This window comes from Aquarana catesbeiana, linkage group LG04, assembly GCF_042186555.1.
Source record: "Aquarana catesbeiana isolate 2022-GZ linkage group LG04, ASM4218655v1, whole genome shotgun sequence".
NCBI lineage: Eukaryota > Metazoa > Chordata > Amphibia > Anura > Ranidae > Aquarana > Aquarana catesbeiana.
The window spans coordinates 406,414,940-406,432,066 of record NC_133327.1 but is presented as its reverse complement, the minus strand read 5'-3'; the positions used below and the strand labels follow the sequence as shown (position 1 = coordinate 406,432,066).

Genomic DNA, 17,127 nt, shown 5'->3' with positions numbered 1-17,127 from the left:
AGATCGTGAGTTCCCATTAGCTAGGAACCACGATCTGTCACTTCCTCTAGGTCAGTCCCCTCCCCCTACAGACCTGTCATATATTTAATACACCTACTCAACACTTAACTGATTTACTTCCTAGCACACCATAATACTCTAGAACAAGATGTCTTGAAATATGTTGCTGTATGTTAGTGACTTACTTGTAGTTAGGGGTGTGCAAATCTTGCTGGAAGGTCTCCAGCTTTGTGGTGAACCTTATTTTCTTTTATGAAGGGTGACTCTTATTATTCAATACTGGTCATTTGTAAGGCTAATAAGAAAGCTAATGTCAAACAAAGGCACAAAAAGCCACACAATGCAATGAAGGACATGTACCATTGCCAAATTAAAAAAAAATAATAGTTAAAAAAAGTAGAATAAGATGTATTGAACTATGCTGCTGAATAATAGCCAATAACCAATCATTAACCTATGCCTTTATATTTACTCCCAACACTTAACATGATTGTTACAGTTATTCTTTACATTAATTCCATAATCGAATCCAGATTTGTATAAATCACAGAATCTACAAGAAAAATGTTGATGAGGTCCTCTGGAAACCATTGTCCATTGGATTATATTGCATCCCATTAGCAACACCTCTCACCACTGCTATGCTACACCCTTGAATGATAACAGCTCTCTTTACATTTGTGAACAATGAAAATGGCCCTTTTATTACCTTAGCGGTCAGCATAGAGATATCCCCTTAAGTGCGTTGGTGATCAATAAAATACCTCCCTGTTATATATTATTGATCAATAAGAAAAGGTGCAGCACTTAGCTAAATAATAGGTCAAACAAAAGTTCATAAGAAATCAAAGTGATGATCTTGCAGTGTATACTGGTATAGAAGAGCCGTCACCAACACCCAATCATACTGACTCTTACCCTAAAATAAAGATGTATGCACAGTGGGTAACCCAATATTAATCCCAGCGATCCTCAGCTGCAAGAGGATTCATTCATCCAAGGCAGAGTATGCTGATCCCAGTACACAGAGATGTCAGTTTCTAAAGTAAACTCCAGCAACGACCACCGGGGAAGCCAATAGAGGGTCCTCACCACAGCAATGATACTTTCAAATATGAAGATAAGAATAGTCATTGGGCAGATATCCAATAAATGCAAAAAGAGTAAACTCACATGCTCTAGATAACAGCCGCGCATAAGGAAACGACGGGCGTTCCCAACCTAAAAAAGTCTGCTGCGTCCCATTTTGCATTTGTATCACATGTTCCAGCTCCTCCCTATTCCTTTCATCATCAAATGGCATCATCAGGGGCATGGCTAAACGTGCAAGGCTGCTGTTTATAAAGGGGATGACTTACGCAAACTGCAGATATTGGCTGCGTTCCAGAGAACCGAAAATACAACCACAGGCCACTCGCACTCAAGGGTGGCACATTTATGTGTAAAAATTCTCACATGCTATACCACATCCTTGACAAAACCAAAAGTTAATACTAAAACCAAAATGAAGCCCCTACTCCTCCCAGTAACGTACCTTACCTGTAAATTAAAACCCCTTTTTGCTCTATATGGCCTCATCTTGTGCTATATGCAGCCATATCAAATCTGCACATCTTTATACCAACAATATTGACAGTAAGATTTAAATGTCAAGAAAAAAAGATTTACATTTATGCATACCAGCCTTTGATCTAGAAACTGCATGAATCTCTAACAGGCAGTTTGAGCTCTCATTCTACTAATGCCTTTATTCCATAGCTTACATTAGTGCATACAAATATTCTATTGCAATAAGAAAATAAGAATTGTTGTATGAGTAAACCAAGGATAACCACTTGCCGACCGGCTCACGCCAATGTACGTTGTACACAAAACAACATATCCATACATCGCTGTGTCATCCATGGCTAGCGGGCGCGCCACGGGAGCATGCCCGCAGTTCTCGCAGACTCTATGTCCACTGGTGGCCCACGATTGTGGCACGGAGAGGCAGAATGGGGAGATGCCTATGTAAATATGACAGGACTCTTCTGCTCCCAGTGATCAGGAGCTGTGATCTCTGTCATGTTCTAGTGAGCCCTTCCCCCCTACAGTTAGAACATGCTGAGGGAACACAGTTAACCCCTTGATTGCCCCCTAGTGTTTAACCCCTTCCCTGCCAGTAACATTTACACAGAGATCAGTGTATTTTTATAGCACTGATCGCTGTATAAATGCCAATGGTCCCAAAATAGTGTCAAAAGTGTCCGATCTGTCCGCCGCAATGTCGCAGTCATGATAAAAATCGCAGATCGCCGCCATTGCTAATAAAAAATTTATTAAAAATGCCATAAATCTATCCCCTATTTTGTAGACGCGATAACTTTTGCGAAAAAAAACAATCAATATATGCTTATTGCAATTTTTTACCAAAAATATGTATAAGAATATATATTGGCCTAAACTGTGGAAGAAATTTGTTTTTTTATATATTTTGTGGGGATATTTATTATAGCAAAAGTAAAAAATATTGCTTTTTTTTCAAAATTGTTGCTCTTTTTTTGTTTATAGTGCAAAAAATAAAAACTGCAGAGGTGATCAAATACCACCAAAAGAAAGCTCTATTTGTGGGAAAAAAGGATGTCAATATTGTTTGGGTACAATGTTGCATGACCGTGCAATTGTCAGTTAAAACAATGCAGTGCCCTATCGCAAAAAAGGGCTTGGTCAGGAAGTGGGTAAATCCTTCTAAATAAGTGTTAAATAAGTGGAAGACATTTTCCAATAAAATTCCCTCTTTTCCGTATTTGTCAGGTCAGGAACATAGTTTGCTTACCTGTTGAAGATCCAGCGTGATTGTCACATAGTGGTATTGCACCCCATTTTTAATGCTTGGACTTTGCCACCATGATTTCTTACCATTGATAGCATGAGCAATTGGATAATGTACTATAAAAGAAAAGAAAAAAAGTGTAATTTTCCATATGCATATTACATCAGATGGGAAATAAAATATTCAGATCTTTTTGTTCATCTGCATAATTAGGAATTAGGATTTGTGAGTCAGCTATTTGCTGAAGATTTGTTTTATTAGAATTGGCTAATTTACTGTGTAGAGAAAATGCTGAAAATACAAGTGACTAAATTCATATTTACATTTTTTTTTTTATTAAGCTATTTTTTTTCAGGCTACCAATTCATTTTCATTACTATATAAACTAATAAGTATCCATTTTAATATTGACTGGCTTGAAGTAGATGAGTTAATTTTTTTATATTAGTCTCTATATGCTAGAAATGGTCCTCCTAGTTGCCTGTGATGGCCTCGCATAAGACATGCAATTCTACCTAAGATCACTGACTACAATCAGAGTACAAAGGGTACAGTAAATTTCCCTGGCTTCTTTTGCAGCTCCCAAAAATGTAATTAGTGTTCTTTACTTTTTTGTATAATGTATTATAATCTTATTTGTAGTGGTATGCTGTATGTTGCCTATGTTATTGGCAGTTTAAGAATGATATGTCATTACAAATAAAAAAGTGATTATAAAAAGAAATTTAGGTATGCATGTGCCATACCTGGCGGATCAGGGAATGCTTTGCTTTCATTAAGAAAATTCAAAATGGCACTCCACACTCACTTTTCTGATTCCCAATGGGAAAGTGCATGTATTCTAGCTCACAAGTGCTCAATTAGCAGGTGGTTGCAAGAAAACTCCTACAAACTTCTGTCGCAGTTTTACACGACACCAGTAAAGGTGAGAAAATGGTACCCACTGATTTCTGATTTGTGCTGGCATTGCGGTTCAGCTAGAGGAGACATGATACATATTTGGTGGGATTGTCCTAAAATATCCCCTTTCTGGGATAAGATTTGCGAGCTAATCCTCCACATCACAGAGACTAAGATAAACCTCACCCCAGTCTAGCTGTCTCTTACACATCTCCAATTACCCTATACTGTAGGTAAATACAAGGAATCTCTTACAAAATACCTCTTTAAAGACCGCAAAGTCTTGAATTCCTAAACACGGGAAAACCCAGAGTGTACCCTGGAGCAAGGAGAGGTTACGAGCTATAAATTACATTTATGAAATAGAGGGAATGCCTACTATAGCGAAAGAAACAACTGCTAATTTTCATAAAGCTTGGTCAGCCTGGTTTCAGTTCAAATACAGGCTCTCGATTAGCTGTCAATTTTGACCCGCACTTCACGAGTGCCTAATCACCTGCCGTCTTTGGTATGATATGACTGTTTTTTGCCCCCTTCTTTTTCCTTTATCTTATCTTAACTGTTAGTCCCACTCCCAGATTATTGTTAACTGCATTTACATTTTAGATAATTGTTTTGGTTTTTTTTTTCGGTAATACCTGTTATTTTCTTTGCTTATGGATTCAATAGTGATTGTAACTACGGCATAAGAAATTGTATTGGCACTGATATTTCTTGTTAATTGCTTTACAATTTCCTGTCTTTCAAAAATCACGTAATAAAAACGTGTATTGTAAAAAAAAAAAAGAAAGTGCAAAGTGTTCTCTAAATGGCACCTTTGAAAAGTTCACTAAGCAGTTTGGGACAGGACCCCAAAGTTAGTTGCAATCACTGTAGTAGTGGTGCCTACTACAGTGATTTCCAGTTTCCACAGGGATTGGCCAGGCATACATACTTACATGTGTCTAAGCTGGACTAATGTAACTATGCTAAAATATGATACCTAATCTTCAGCATTAAATAAACACAAAAGCCACATTTGCTGTGAAATATAATTTTTACAATGACATAATCAATATGGTGGCCACATGCGTGTGGCCTGCATGCCTGAGGATAACTTGTTTTAATTGCCTATTCAGACTTTCCTTTTGTTGTGCTTTGTGTCAAGGCAGTCTATTCATTTTGAATTGTCTGCCAACATACCAGCACAAACAAAACAAAGTACATGCAACATTTTTTCCAATGCAACAGGCTACAACACGCAGTAGCATACAATGCATCACATGTGTGTTTATGCCGCTTTGCCTAGTGAATTGGGGTGCCTTTTGAAATGAATGACACCACAATGAGTAAACACATGTTACTGTAACTCACCATGACAAATAAGTGGGGTTCATCGCTAAATCAACCACCATATTTGTATTAGCATAATTTTCAGCTGCTGTTAGCAAACCATTGTCCATGCATGTGCAATCCACTTCCCTGAGTACCAGTTTGATTTACTGCCTAATAAAGACATTTGAGCATTGGATTGCATTTTCCATTTACAAAGGTTTGCCACTTAAAGTGGTTGCAAAGTCACAATGATATAATCATACATTCCCATCTGTTAAATAAGGGCATGTGCCCCACTGCATGTGTTTCATAAAAAATATGCAGATTTCTACCTTATTTCAGAGCAACTCTCGGTGCTCACGTGACTGCTCACCTCTCTTCTCTCCTGGGCTAACAAATACAGTGGGAGGGGCCGAGAACTCCCACTGATGTCAGCCGGGAGGAGGGGAGGAGAGGAAGAAATCAGCAGGCTTTTTTATATTTTTTATAAAACACATGCAGTGCGGCACATGTCCTTATTTAACAGAGGGGAATGTATGATCATATCATAGTTTTTTTAGCAGCAGGAAGGGAAAGGGCAGGGAGCTGACAGGCAGTGGGGGGGGGGGGACAGAGGGGAGCTGCGGATTACGTAGGCACATAAAGTGACCACGGTGTCAGGCCTCAGCAGCTATGATAAATCGTGGTTTATACAGGGGGAGGGCAGAACCAGGCAGAAACAGTCAGATATTTTACTGTATATGATACAGGGGGCCAAATTACACAGCACAAGCATGCTTTAAGGGAACAGGATCTTTTTTTTTTTTAGGGTAACAAACACTTTAAAGTCCAACTAGACTTTAAGTTTAAATCAACTAAACACATTTCAGGTACACTATTACAAAAAGATGATTAAATCCTTACAGTTTTTTCTCTTTAAAAATCATATTCTTTGGCAGCCTGCCATATAGAAGGATCCTTGCCTTCTGAGTGGAAGCAGTGGTCTCTCTGTTTACATGTAACACACTCCCAGTCAGACCTCTAGCTCTGTAATCAGCAGAGCTCACATACCCTGCTGATTGGAGGTCTCTAGGTCTTACTCAGCAGAGGATATGTATGACCTCTGCAAAGAAACTATTGCTTCCCCCAGTCAGAAAGAGGTTTTCCTCTCCAGCATGATAGCAATGAATAGGTTATGGCTACTAAAGAAACTGCAACTACAACTGTAAACCATTGAATAGCTTTTGTTTTGGTGTATGCATAGGCTGATATAGGCTGAATGGCTTTAAGGGACATTTAATTGATTATTACTAAGCAAAGTAAGTGTGTGTGTGGGGGGGGGGGGGGGGGGGGTGTCAGAAAAACCTGTTAATCATAATCAGAAGTTCAGTGACAGAAAACCAATGGGGCTCAGAAAAAGTAAGATTTTTATAACAGCTTACCTGTAAAATTATTTTCTTCGAGTACATCACGGGCCACAGAGCCACAGTATTTACTGATGGGTTATATAGGCTCCACTAGGTGATGGACACTGGCACACCCTAGACAGGAAGTTTAGCCCCCTATATAACCCTTACTCCCTCACTGGGTGTACCTCAGTTTTGTAGCAAATATATATGTATTATAATATATATGTGTATTAGAAGAGGGGAGGGACCTCTGTGTCCCATGATGTACTCGAAGAAAAGGATTTTACAGGTAAGCTGTTATAAAAATCCTATTTTCTTTTTCGTACATCGCAGGGCACAGAGCCACATTATTTACTGAAGGGATGTCTCAGAGCAATGCTATCCGAGGGGAGGGAGACAACAAAAGTAGGGTGCAATCAGACCTGAGGACCTTGTACCGCTGCCTGCAGCACACTAGACATGTGCATTCGTTTTCGTCCGAATGCATTTTTGTCCGAATTTCAGGTATTTTCGTTATCGTTTTAACAAACCATAACGATAGTGCAGAGTACGAAAACCGAAAGATCCGACATAAACAAATGCTTTATTTTCGTTTTTGTTGCGACAACAATTCGATATAGATAGGAGATTCGACATGACGCTGACAATAACAATCTGTGTCTATCGAACCTGTGGTCGAATGTGCCTAACCTTAACTCTATTAGTCCAAGATTATTCTACACAGAAAGAAAAGATTCGACATAGAGAGAAAAGATTGCTGCTGGAATTGGGTGGGGGAAGTAAAATAAAAATAATGATGATGATGAATGTTATTGGCCGATTATAACCAAAGAGGAGGGGCAGTAAAATAGCTAGAACTAAGTACACACGTACAGCCAACTTACTTTGTCTTACGATTTGCTAGCAGAGAGAGACACATACACTGAATCATTTCAGAAGACAGTCAATCTTAGCTGGTCCATTTGTCAGAGAACCTGAATTATTTAGCAATTAAGCATAAGCACAGCAGCAGAACAATAGTGAAGCAAGTTACAGTTCAGCTTAACTTTTTCATAATAATCTGTTGCTATTGTGTTAGTGCTGTGAACTTGATAGTTATACTAGTGTTGAAGTGTTGTGATAGCCTCAGAGACTGGCCGTGTTGTGGGGGGGATTTATTATTATAGATTCTATATTATAATGCCATATGACTATCTGACACAATGTCGGATGCCGCGCCCGCCATTGCACTTGGAGTTCAAGAAACGAATGTGAAAGTTGGCTGACTGTTGGGGTAGAGTAGACCATTCAATTTGAATGATGAAGATTCGTCAAAGCAACGAAAAACATACAAACGTTGAATCTTTGGCTTATGGTGTCTGTCGAAAGCTCTAAGAAGATTTGACGGAGCAGCTAAACTGTACGACGCTGCAATCATACATTTCCGGTCAAATGCATCCGCCCATAGGCTATAGAAAAATTCAAATGTTGGTTGACCAGTAAAATAATTAATAAATATAATTATTACTAGTCATACAACATTAGAATTCTACTACAGATAGCTTGTAGGCAGAAAATTAGACCGGAAATGTACACGTACAGTTTAGCTGCTCCGTCGAATCTTCTTTGAACATTCGACAGACACCATAAGCCTTCAATGACAGATTCGACCTTAATTAATTTGGATTTTCAGACGAATGCAATTTTTAACGAAAAACAAAATAAATAAAAATGAATTTCAGGAGTCACTAAATAAATGTATTTTTCGGACAAAAACGAAGTTCCGAAACGAAATATTTCAGTGTACACATGTCTACAGCACACTGCGCCCAAAGGCAATATCCTCATGTCTTCTTACATCCACCTGATAGAATGTGGTGAATGTATGGACTGAAGACCAAGTTGCGGCTTTGCAGATTTGAGCCATGGAGGCCTGGTGATGCACTGCCCATGAGGCACTAACAGCCCTTGTGGAGTGCACTTTGATTTGAAAAGGTGGAAATTTCCTCTTTAAACCATAAGCTTGAACAATTACTTGTCGAATCCACTTAGCAATGGTAGATTTTGACACTGCCTGTCCTTTTTTAGGACCTTCAAGCAACCCAAAAAAAAATCCATTTCGCGAATCTGAGCAGTCGCTTCCAAATAGGTTTTGACTGCTCTCACTACATCCAGAGAATGTAGTGACTTTTCTTCCGTAGAACAGGGATCTGGAAAAAATGAAGGCAGAACAATATCCTGGTTTAGATGAAAACCTGAAACCATCTTCAGTAGAAAGCTAGGAAAAGGACGCAATACTACTCTATCCTTGTGTATGATTACATATGACTCTTTACAAGAAAGAGACATCAATTCTAATACCCTTCTTGCAGAAGAAATGGCTACCAGAAAAATTTGTTTTCTTGTGAAAAGGACCAAGGGGATATGTCGTATTGGCTCAAAAGGCTGTTTCTGTAACGCCGACAGAACTAAATTCAAGTCCCAGGGGTTCAGGGGAGCTCTAACCAGTGGATTAAGCCATGTTATGCCCTGTATAAAGCTTCGGACCAAAGAATGCGAAGCAAGCAGACGTTGAAATAACACCGACAAGGCTGAGACCTGGCCCTTGATAGTACTCAAGGCCAGCTTCATCTTTAACCCCATTTGCAGAAAAGCAAGGATTCTCCCTATGACATACTTTCTGGGATGCCAACCCCTAGATTCACACCAGGAGACATATGCCTTCCAGACCTTATAATAAATAACTCTGGAAGCTGGCTTCCTTGCATTAATCAAGGTCGAAATTACTGGGTCTGAAAGCCCACGACTCATCAGAATGTGAGTTTCAATAGCCAAACCATTACATTTAGAATTTATAAGGTAGGATGGAACACTGGTCCCTGCGATAGCAGGTCTGGACGTAGTGGTAGGGGGGAACCTACCACCATCTCCACTATTTCTGGATACCAAGATCTTCTGGGCCACACTGAGGCCACTGGAAGCACTGACTTCTTTTCCTGCTTGATCTGCGAAGAAGTTGTGGTAGCAGCAGAATAGGTGGGAATGAATAAATCAGTGAGAACTGATGCTACGGAGTCACCAATGCATCTGTGGATCCCTTGTTCTTGACACAAAGTTGTCGATCTTGTTGTTGAACCTGGACGCAAACAGATCTTTATCCGGGATCCCCCATCTTTGGCATATGGCCAGGAGGATGTCGGGGTGAAGAGACCATTCCCCTGGGAACACCTGCTGGTGACTTTAGTAGTCCACCTGCCAGTTCTCTACCCCTGGAATGAAGATTGCTGATATGCATGGCACAAGTTTTTCTACCCAGATTAGGATTTGGTTTACCTCTCCCTGGGCTGCACGACTCCTGATTGATATAAGCCATTGCTGTGGCATTGTCGGATTGGATCCTGACAGGACAACCCTGCAACCTGAATGTCCAGGCCTTTAGGGCTAGGTACACCGCACGAATCTCTAGAATGTTGATGGGTAAGGTCCTCTCGGTTTTGGACCATCTTCCTTGGACAGTCATCTCTTGCAGAACTGCTCCCTAACCCGAAAGGCTGGCATCTGTTTTTACTACCTTCCAGGTAACTGGTAAAAAGGATTTCCCTTTCCGCAGATTCTTGGGTACCAACCACTAACTGAGGCTCTGACGCACTATTGGTGACAAGCGCATCGGAAAATCTAGTGCCTGGACTTTCTTGTTCTAGGCAGACAGGATACTGTTTTGCAGCAGTCTCGAATGAAACTGAGCATAGGGAACCGCTTGGAATGAAGCCACCATCTTTCCCAACAACCTCATACAAAGGTGAATAGAAGGACCTTTCTCTGCCCTGACCACCTGAACCAGCTCCTTTATGGCACTTATTTTTGCCTGGGTTAAAAACACCCTCTTCTGGGTTGTATCTATGACCAGACCCAAGTACTCTAGTCTTCTTACTGGTTTTAAAGAAGACTTCTCTAAGTTGAGGACCCAACCTAGGTATTCCAGGTAGTTGACTGTGGTGACCAAGCTTTGGTCTAAGCAGGCTACCGATTTTTATTGTCTATTAAGATCAGGTCATCCATGTATGCAATAACCGTTATACCCTGGGCCCTTAATCTGGCCAGAGAAGGAGCCAGGACCTTTGGGAATACCTGAGGTGCAGTAGCTAGACCCAAAGGCAGAGCTACAAACTGAAAATGATGTTTTTCCACTTCGAAACGCAGATATTTCTGATGAGCGGGGAAAATAGGTACATGCAGGTATGCATCCTTGATGTCTATTGATGCCAGAAGTTCTCCTCCTTGTATGCAAAAAGATCAAATTTTAGATCTTTGAGATCTAGGATGGGTCTGACATCTACATTTGGCTTTGGCACCGTGAAAAGGTTTGAATATAACCCCAATCCCTGCTCTTGCATGGGAACTACCATAATTACTTTTTGTGACAAACGTCAATCCAACGCTTGAAAGAGAGGCTACTTTTTCTCTGGGTCTTTGGGAACACTTGGTCTGAGGAAATGAGGAGATGGGAATTCTCGGAACTCTAGTTTGTAACCTAGAGTTATTGTGGAGACCACCCATCTGTCCTGAAAATCCTCCTGCCAGACCCTTGAGAACTGTAGCAGTCTTCCCCCCACTCCAACGAGCGGGGGCACCCCTTTATAAAGAGGCTTTAGCATTCTGTCTTGTCGATTTCCTCCCCTAGGACTTCTTTTGTCCCTGGGGTTGACTCTGAGTTTTACCTCTTGATCCTGACGATGGAGGCCGTCGCGACTGCCTGGAAGCTGATGCCCATGGCACTGGAGAAAATTGGCTGACCAATTTTTCAACCATAAGATTCTACGCATATGCACCAACCAAGCGTAAGGCGAGAGGTCTGGAGGATAGAATCTCTGATTGCATCAACTGCAAAACACAAAGCCGCTAGCAGGTTGGCTAACTCCCGGGCCTGCTGTTCAGGAAAAACCTTGAGCACCTGCTTCAAGTGGTCTCTCAAGGATTGACATACTCCAATTGCCGCCACTGCAGGTTGAGGAACTGACCCTGCCAAGAAAAAAATGTTTTTTAACAGGAATTCCAATTTTTTATCGGTGGGATCCCTAAACATTTGAGCGTTGTCAACAGGACAAGTCAGACTTTTATTCACAGAGGATATAGCGGCATCAATTGCCGGTATACCCCACATCTTTGTGAATTTTTCTTCCATAGGATAAAGTGTTGAAAACTTTTTAGGAGGGAAAAAATGTTTATCTGGGTGATCCCACTCAGAATAAATAAGCTTTTGCAGCAAGAAATGAACAGGAAAGGCATGGGCAGTTTGAGGAGGCTTCAGTGAACCCAAACAAGACATGGGTTTTTCAACCGACTCAGTTATGGGTAACTTAAATGTGGAGCTGACCATTCCAGCAAGAGATTGCACCAGCAATTTCTCATCCTGTGAAGCTGAAGAGCCCTCTTCCCCACTTGATTCCTCAGAAGAGATCAGTCTCATCCCGGTCCTCTGAGGGGGATTCATCTCCGCTTTCACAGAGTTCCTCTGTTTGAGGGTCCTGGGTTGTAGACAGAGACCTAATGCGTTTTCTTCCACTTTATGAAGATGCGATTAAGGCCATTAATCTTTCCTCTAATCCACTTATGGTTGAGGAAAAAACCTCCTGAGTAATATATACAGGGGCTGAAATGTCAGAAGCAGTTGCAGCCCCTGACCCTGACAGCTCAATCTGACCAACCTCCCTAGGTCCTACAGGGGGAGATGGTGCTGCAGAGGGGGGTCCTCAGAGCCTGAGGGAGATCCCTTTGAGCCCATATTTCCTGGGGTATTTGTACCTCCCCTTCTGCCCATAGTGCCAAGCACAAATGCAGAGGTACTACCGGAAATGCATCCACTTTTGAGCAAAATAGTCCAGCAACTGCCGCTGCTATCAAGGCTCAGTCTGATGCTAAGTAAATGTTTGCCTGGGAATGCCTGTGTCAACCACACTCACATGCCCCCATCTGCTCTGTGTCCCTCCTTGAGCTGTGTGCACCTGCAAAAGTGTGCACCACTTTATAGCTTTGTATAGCCCACGTTGTGGGCGTTTAAACCACGCCGACATCCCGCTAAAGCTCTGCCCCCCCTCCTCTGACCACCCCTTCCACCCCCCCTCATCTTTTTCAAAAAAAGATTACTTTTCCCGTGCGAGCCAAGGGCTCTGATCCTGATCAAATTGCACATGGAGGGGAGGCTGGGGCGGAGGAGACAGGAGGGCCGGTGGATGGAGAGCCACCATAATGGTGGCGGCAGTGGCAGGAGGCGGTGCGGCATACTGCCGACTTCCCTGTGGCCTCTAACCTGAAGGAAGCTGTGGGGGGGACATTCCCTACAAGAAAAAACCCCTTCCCACATCCTACCTGGAGCATGGGCTCGGAGAAGCGTGCAGCCTGTGACACAAAGACAAGACTGACAAGCATGGAAGGTACGTGCTCTTGACAGCCCCCGGTGATGATTTTAGGCATAGCATACATTTACTTAAAGGAGAAACCCACAAGAATTAGAAAAATTCCTTAGGAATCTCCCTTACCTTATCCAGCTGCAGGGTTCTGTGGTAACAGACCCAATCTTCACCTCTCACAGTGGGCTCCATTTAGAAAAACCTTCAGGGACCAGGGCCCCCTTTTTGTATCGGGAATCTGCAGCTCTGGGCCTGTAAAGCACCCCGCCACGAATATGGCTGAAAAAAACAAATACTGGATCCCAGGGTCCAGCTCTCTAAAAAGAGACGTGTTACAGGTAAAACCTCATTTCTTCAGACATGAGGCCCGGGTACCATTCAATTTGGCCTAAAAAGACACTTTGAATGGATCCAGTTGCATGGCTTGCCCCAGTAAGGAATATTCCAGCAGAGCTCAGCACAGCACATCTTTACTCGTAACCAACACCTAAGACACTGGCGAAAAAACTGAGGTACTCCCAGTAAGGGGAGGGGTTATATAGCTGGCTAAACTTCCTGTCTAGGGTGTGCCAGTGTCCATCACCTAGTGGTGCCTCTATAACCCATCAGTAAATACTGTGGCTCTGTGTCCCGTGATGTGCGAAAAAGAAATACATAATGCCATGTATCAGTTTTAGCGGGCCTATAACCTTGTATTGCTTTATTGCTTAGTCTTCCTCTGACTTGCACATTTTCTTTTTAACTGCAGTTCTGGTAGATTGAATATTGGAATCACATCCTGTTGTTTGGTAACACTGACGATGGTCATCTGAAAGACTGACTACAAAATGACAATTAAAAATCAAGCAGTTCACTCAGCAGATCAATTCTATGAGCAATGACTGCAGATTGAAAAGCTTTATTGTCATTTTCTTACTCCTTAGTTTCTTCCTCTACTGTAAAGCTCAACTCCAGCCAAAATACTTTTCTGCCCTAGTTTTCATTTTGTGACCTGCATTGGGAAGATTTTCCCTTATTTCTTTTCCATGTGACATCTGTGCAAGAAATTGTGGCTATGGCAGTCACCTGAACAAGAATAAATGCACAGTAATAAAAACACAGAAGTTCCAATATTTCCCCATATTACTTAAAATTATTATTATTTTTTTTTAATCTCTGTCACTATTGAAGAGATTTTTCATCACTTTTTGTTCTAACAAGAAAAGAGGAAAACCTCTGCAATAGAGACACAAATAGCAGTAAAAACTTGATAAAGGCTTTAACCCTATTCTGCCTCCTAAAACAAAATGGAAAAATTACATTGGTTTTAAAGTATATGTACATCTTGCTCAGAACAATACTTCAGAATAAGTACTGCCTGCCAGTAGTCCCAGTGCATAATCATGCACACAGGGGTGATAACGCTACCACAGATAATTATTTAAAACATACAAACAAAATGTGTGTAAATCTTTGGAAGGTGTATTATTACATTTCCAGCTATACATGTAAAATGGAATTATGGGTTCAGGTACATTTAATGAAAGAGGATAACACTTAGATAGGTAGTAATAGGATACATTACTTTAACTTGTACATCCTTGTAATTTACAAGAACACTTTGTAGTATGACCTTCAGAAGATGCTTTACATATTTGCATAGACCATGCATGGTTTTCTTTACTACCAAAAGAATGCACAGAAGTGTCCTTGCTGCTTTGCCTGATTGCATTGACCTAGGATATGTTTAAAAGTATAATACTAAAAATGTGAAAATGTCTGTATAGTTCAATAAAAGGTTATTGATAAACAATTAATATTCATTCTACCCTTCCGTTCTCAGAAACACATTCATGTGAAATGTACCTATTGTTAGTGGACAGTGCAGTCTGCTATTAGTTTTGCTTTGTTATCTGGTATATTAAAAAGAAAACTGGCTTTGGATCCATGCCAGAACTATAAATATTTGTAATAAAAACATTACATTTCTTATTAGAATTACAGAAAAATGTATCCAACTTTGGCTTGTTTGAAAACAAAACAAAGCAGCCAAAATCAATGAGCATGATAACTTCGATCTAATTCCAATATTCATTCCAACCTTCTCGGGTCAAATGGATAGTAGATTTAGTAATGAAAAATAGTAGATGAATGAACAATTAATTGTAATCCTCATTATGAAGGCTTAATCCTAATTAATTTGAGGCTCTGATAAATTGCTGGCATTTGAAGTGAAGTAGAAATTATATCTTCCATAAGGACAATACTGAGACGTTAATGTGGTTAATGTGGTTTGAAATGTATCCTTCATTAACTCTTGGCATGTCTGCTTTGTTTATACAACAGCTACAGAGTGTCTGTTTATTTAAAACTGCAAAGCTTTCTCTTATTCCAAACTCAATATAATCTAACATTTTACTTTAACAATCCCTATACTGGTCAAATAAACTATGTTTTCAGATACTAGCAATTTAAAGTGGGCCTGAGCTCAAAAAGTGAATATTTGCAATGCTAAAGGGAACATCTAGAAACGTTAATTGTGTCTGGGTAAAACCCAGAAACATTTACCTTGAAATCCTCCTGAGAAATAGCAGCCCATTCCCTGGTATATGAGTATGCCTAGGCACTCCTGTGCTTACACCTCATACCTGTATATCTGCAGTGTGATTTCTAAGGCACTGCTGCTTTTGAGTTGGTAATGCCATTACTGTGCTGCTTGCTGGAGAGGAACCTGCATTGCAATAATTTTCCTACTTTTGCTTTGTTAACTCTGTAGAACTGTGTGTCTTCCACCTTTCCTGCTGCTTCTTGAATATTAGCTTACCAATTTGTAGGTTAGAAAGTAATCAGGAGGGAAGCTCTGACATGAGAAAGCAAATTCTTGCTTCTACCAAGATGGCTGCCCCCACAGAAATACACAGCACTAAACAAGATATGGTAAGTCAGTGATGGGCACCACTACTGTAGGTCAACTGCAGCAATACTTATGACTACAGACAGGTAGACACTACTCCAGGTTGGTCTGATGTATGATCTCCCACGCTATCCTCAGTCCATCGGGTGTAATGCCCAACTCGGCAGCTGAAACCCAGGATACATGAAGAAACTTTGGATAGCTGCACTTTACAAAAGTACTGCATTACTAATATCTATATAAAAACACATTATATACAGGCAAAGAACAGCACAGGGGGTACATAGAAGAGTTGATGAGTTTCACACTAGTTTAGCGCTTACTTATGACTGGGGTGTGGAACCGATCCCTGCTGCCATCTAGCAGACACAAAGCTGCCTCCATCTGCAGCTAATCAATTACACTCTCTTCTTCTACATAGATAAAACAGCACAGAACACAAAATAGAAAAAATCAAAACAACTAACCAAATAAAAAAAAAAAAAAACACATCTACATCTTTATATCTCAATAAAAAATGTATATAGTAATACTACATAGGAATCATGTCCCAAATACAAGCTATCAATAAATGAACAATAAATGCAAAAAGATGTGAAGTCGGTAACATAATATATATATATATATATATATATATATATATATATATAAATATATATATATATATATATATATATATATATATATATATATATATATATATATATATACACACACATACATACATACACACACATATATATTTATTGTATATATATATATATATATAAATCTGTAACATATATTAAAAGGCCAGTATGGTGGCCTGAATTTATGGGAGGAGCCCGGGGATTTGTTCCTTGTCGATTCCAGTGTGAGATTTGTTACGTCACTAGGCCGACTCTTCCCAGCTCACTGCGTGGTTCATGAGTCTGTGTAATCCGAATACCTAGGTGTTGTGGCTTCTTTCGTGGTCTTCGCTGGCTTCTCGCTCGCTGTCGCAAGTAGGATTTAAACCCCCTTTTTCGTACCATATATGATGTTGCGATTTTATTTGGTTCCTACCCCGTCAGTTTGTTCATACGTAAATTTTGCAAGCCCCAAGTCATTGTCGGTCGTATCCAGTCATTGTCTTGGCTCAGTCTTCGCAGTTTCGTTGGTTGCCTCAGCTTCATGTTTCACCCATCAGGCAAACGTATGATTCATTTATAATTCGCAAGCCTCTGAGTTGTCATCGGCCATTGCCCGACATCACCCGGTGCAGGCATCACCAATTCACAGGTCGTTAGTCTTCTTATCCATTCATCCCACAAATTTACAAATCATTAGTCATTTCGTAAAGCCTCCAAGTTGTCGTCGGCCATCGTCTGACATCACCCAGCACAGGCATCATCGTTTTGCAGGTTCCATTCACTCATTTGTCGTACAAACATACAATTCATTCGTAGTTTTAAA

At 40.6% G+C, this 17,127-nt stretch overlaps 1 protein-coding gene across 7 annotated transcripts in view; it reads right to left on the bottom strand.

The window, feature by feature from the left end:
* Nucleotides 1-17,127, bottom strand: part of LAMA2 (laminin subunit alpha 2) — a 1,513,089-nt gene that overhangs the window by 1,264,564 nt on the left and 231,398 nt on the right. For all 7 annotated transcript variants that reach the window (XM_073627245.1, XM_073627247.1, XM_073627249.1 and 4 more), the window contains exon 3: nt 2,816-2,928. In XM_073627245.1, coding sequence (XP_073483346.1) covers nt 2,816-2,928 — 113 coding nt within the window. The remainder of the gene's footprint in view (nt 1-2,815; nt 2,929-17,127) is intronic.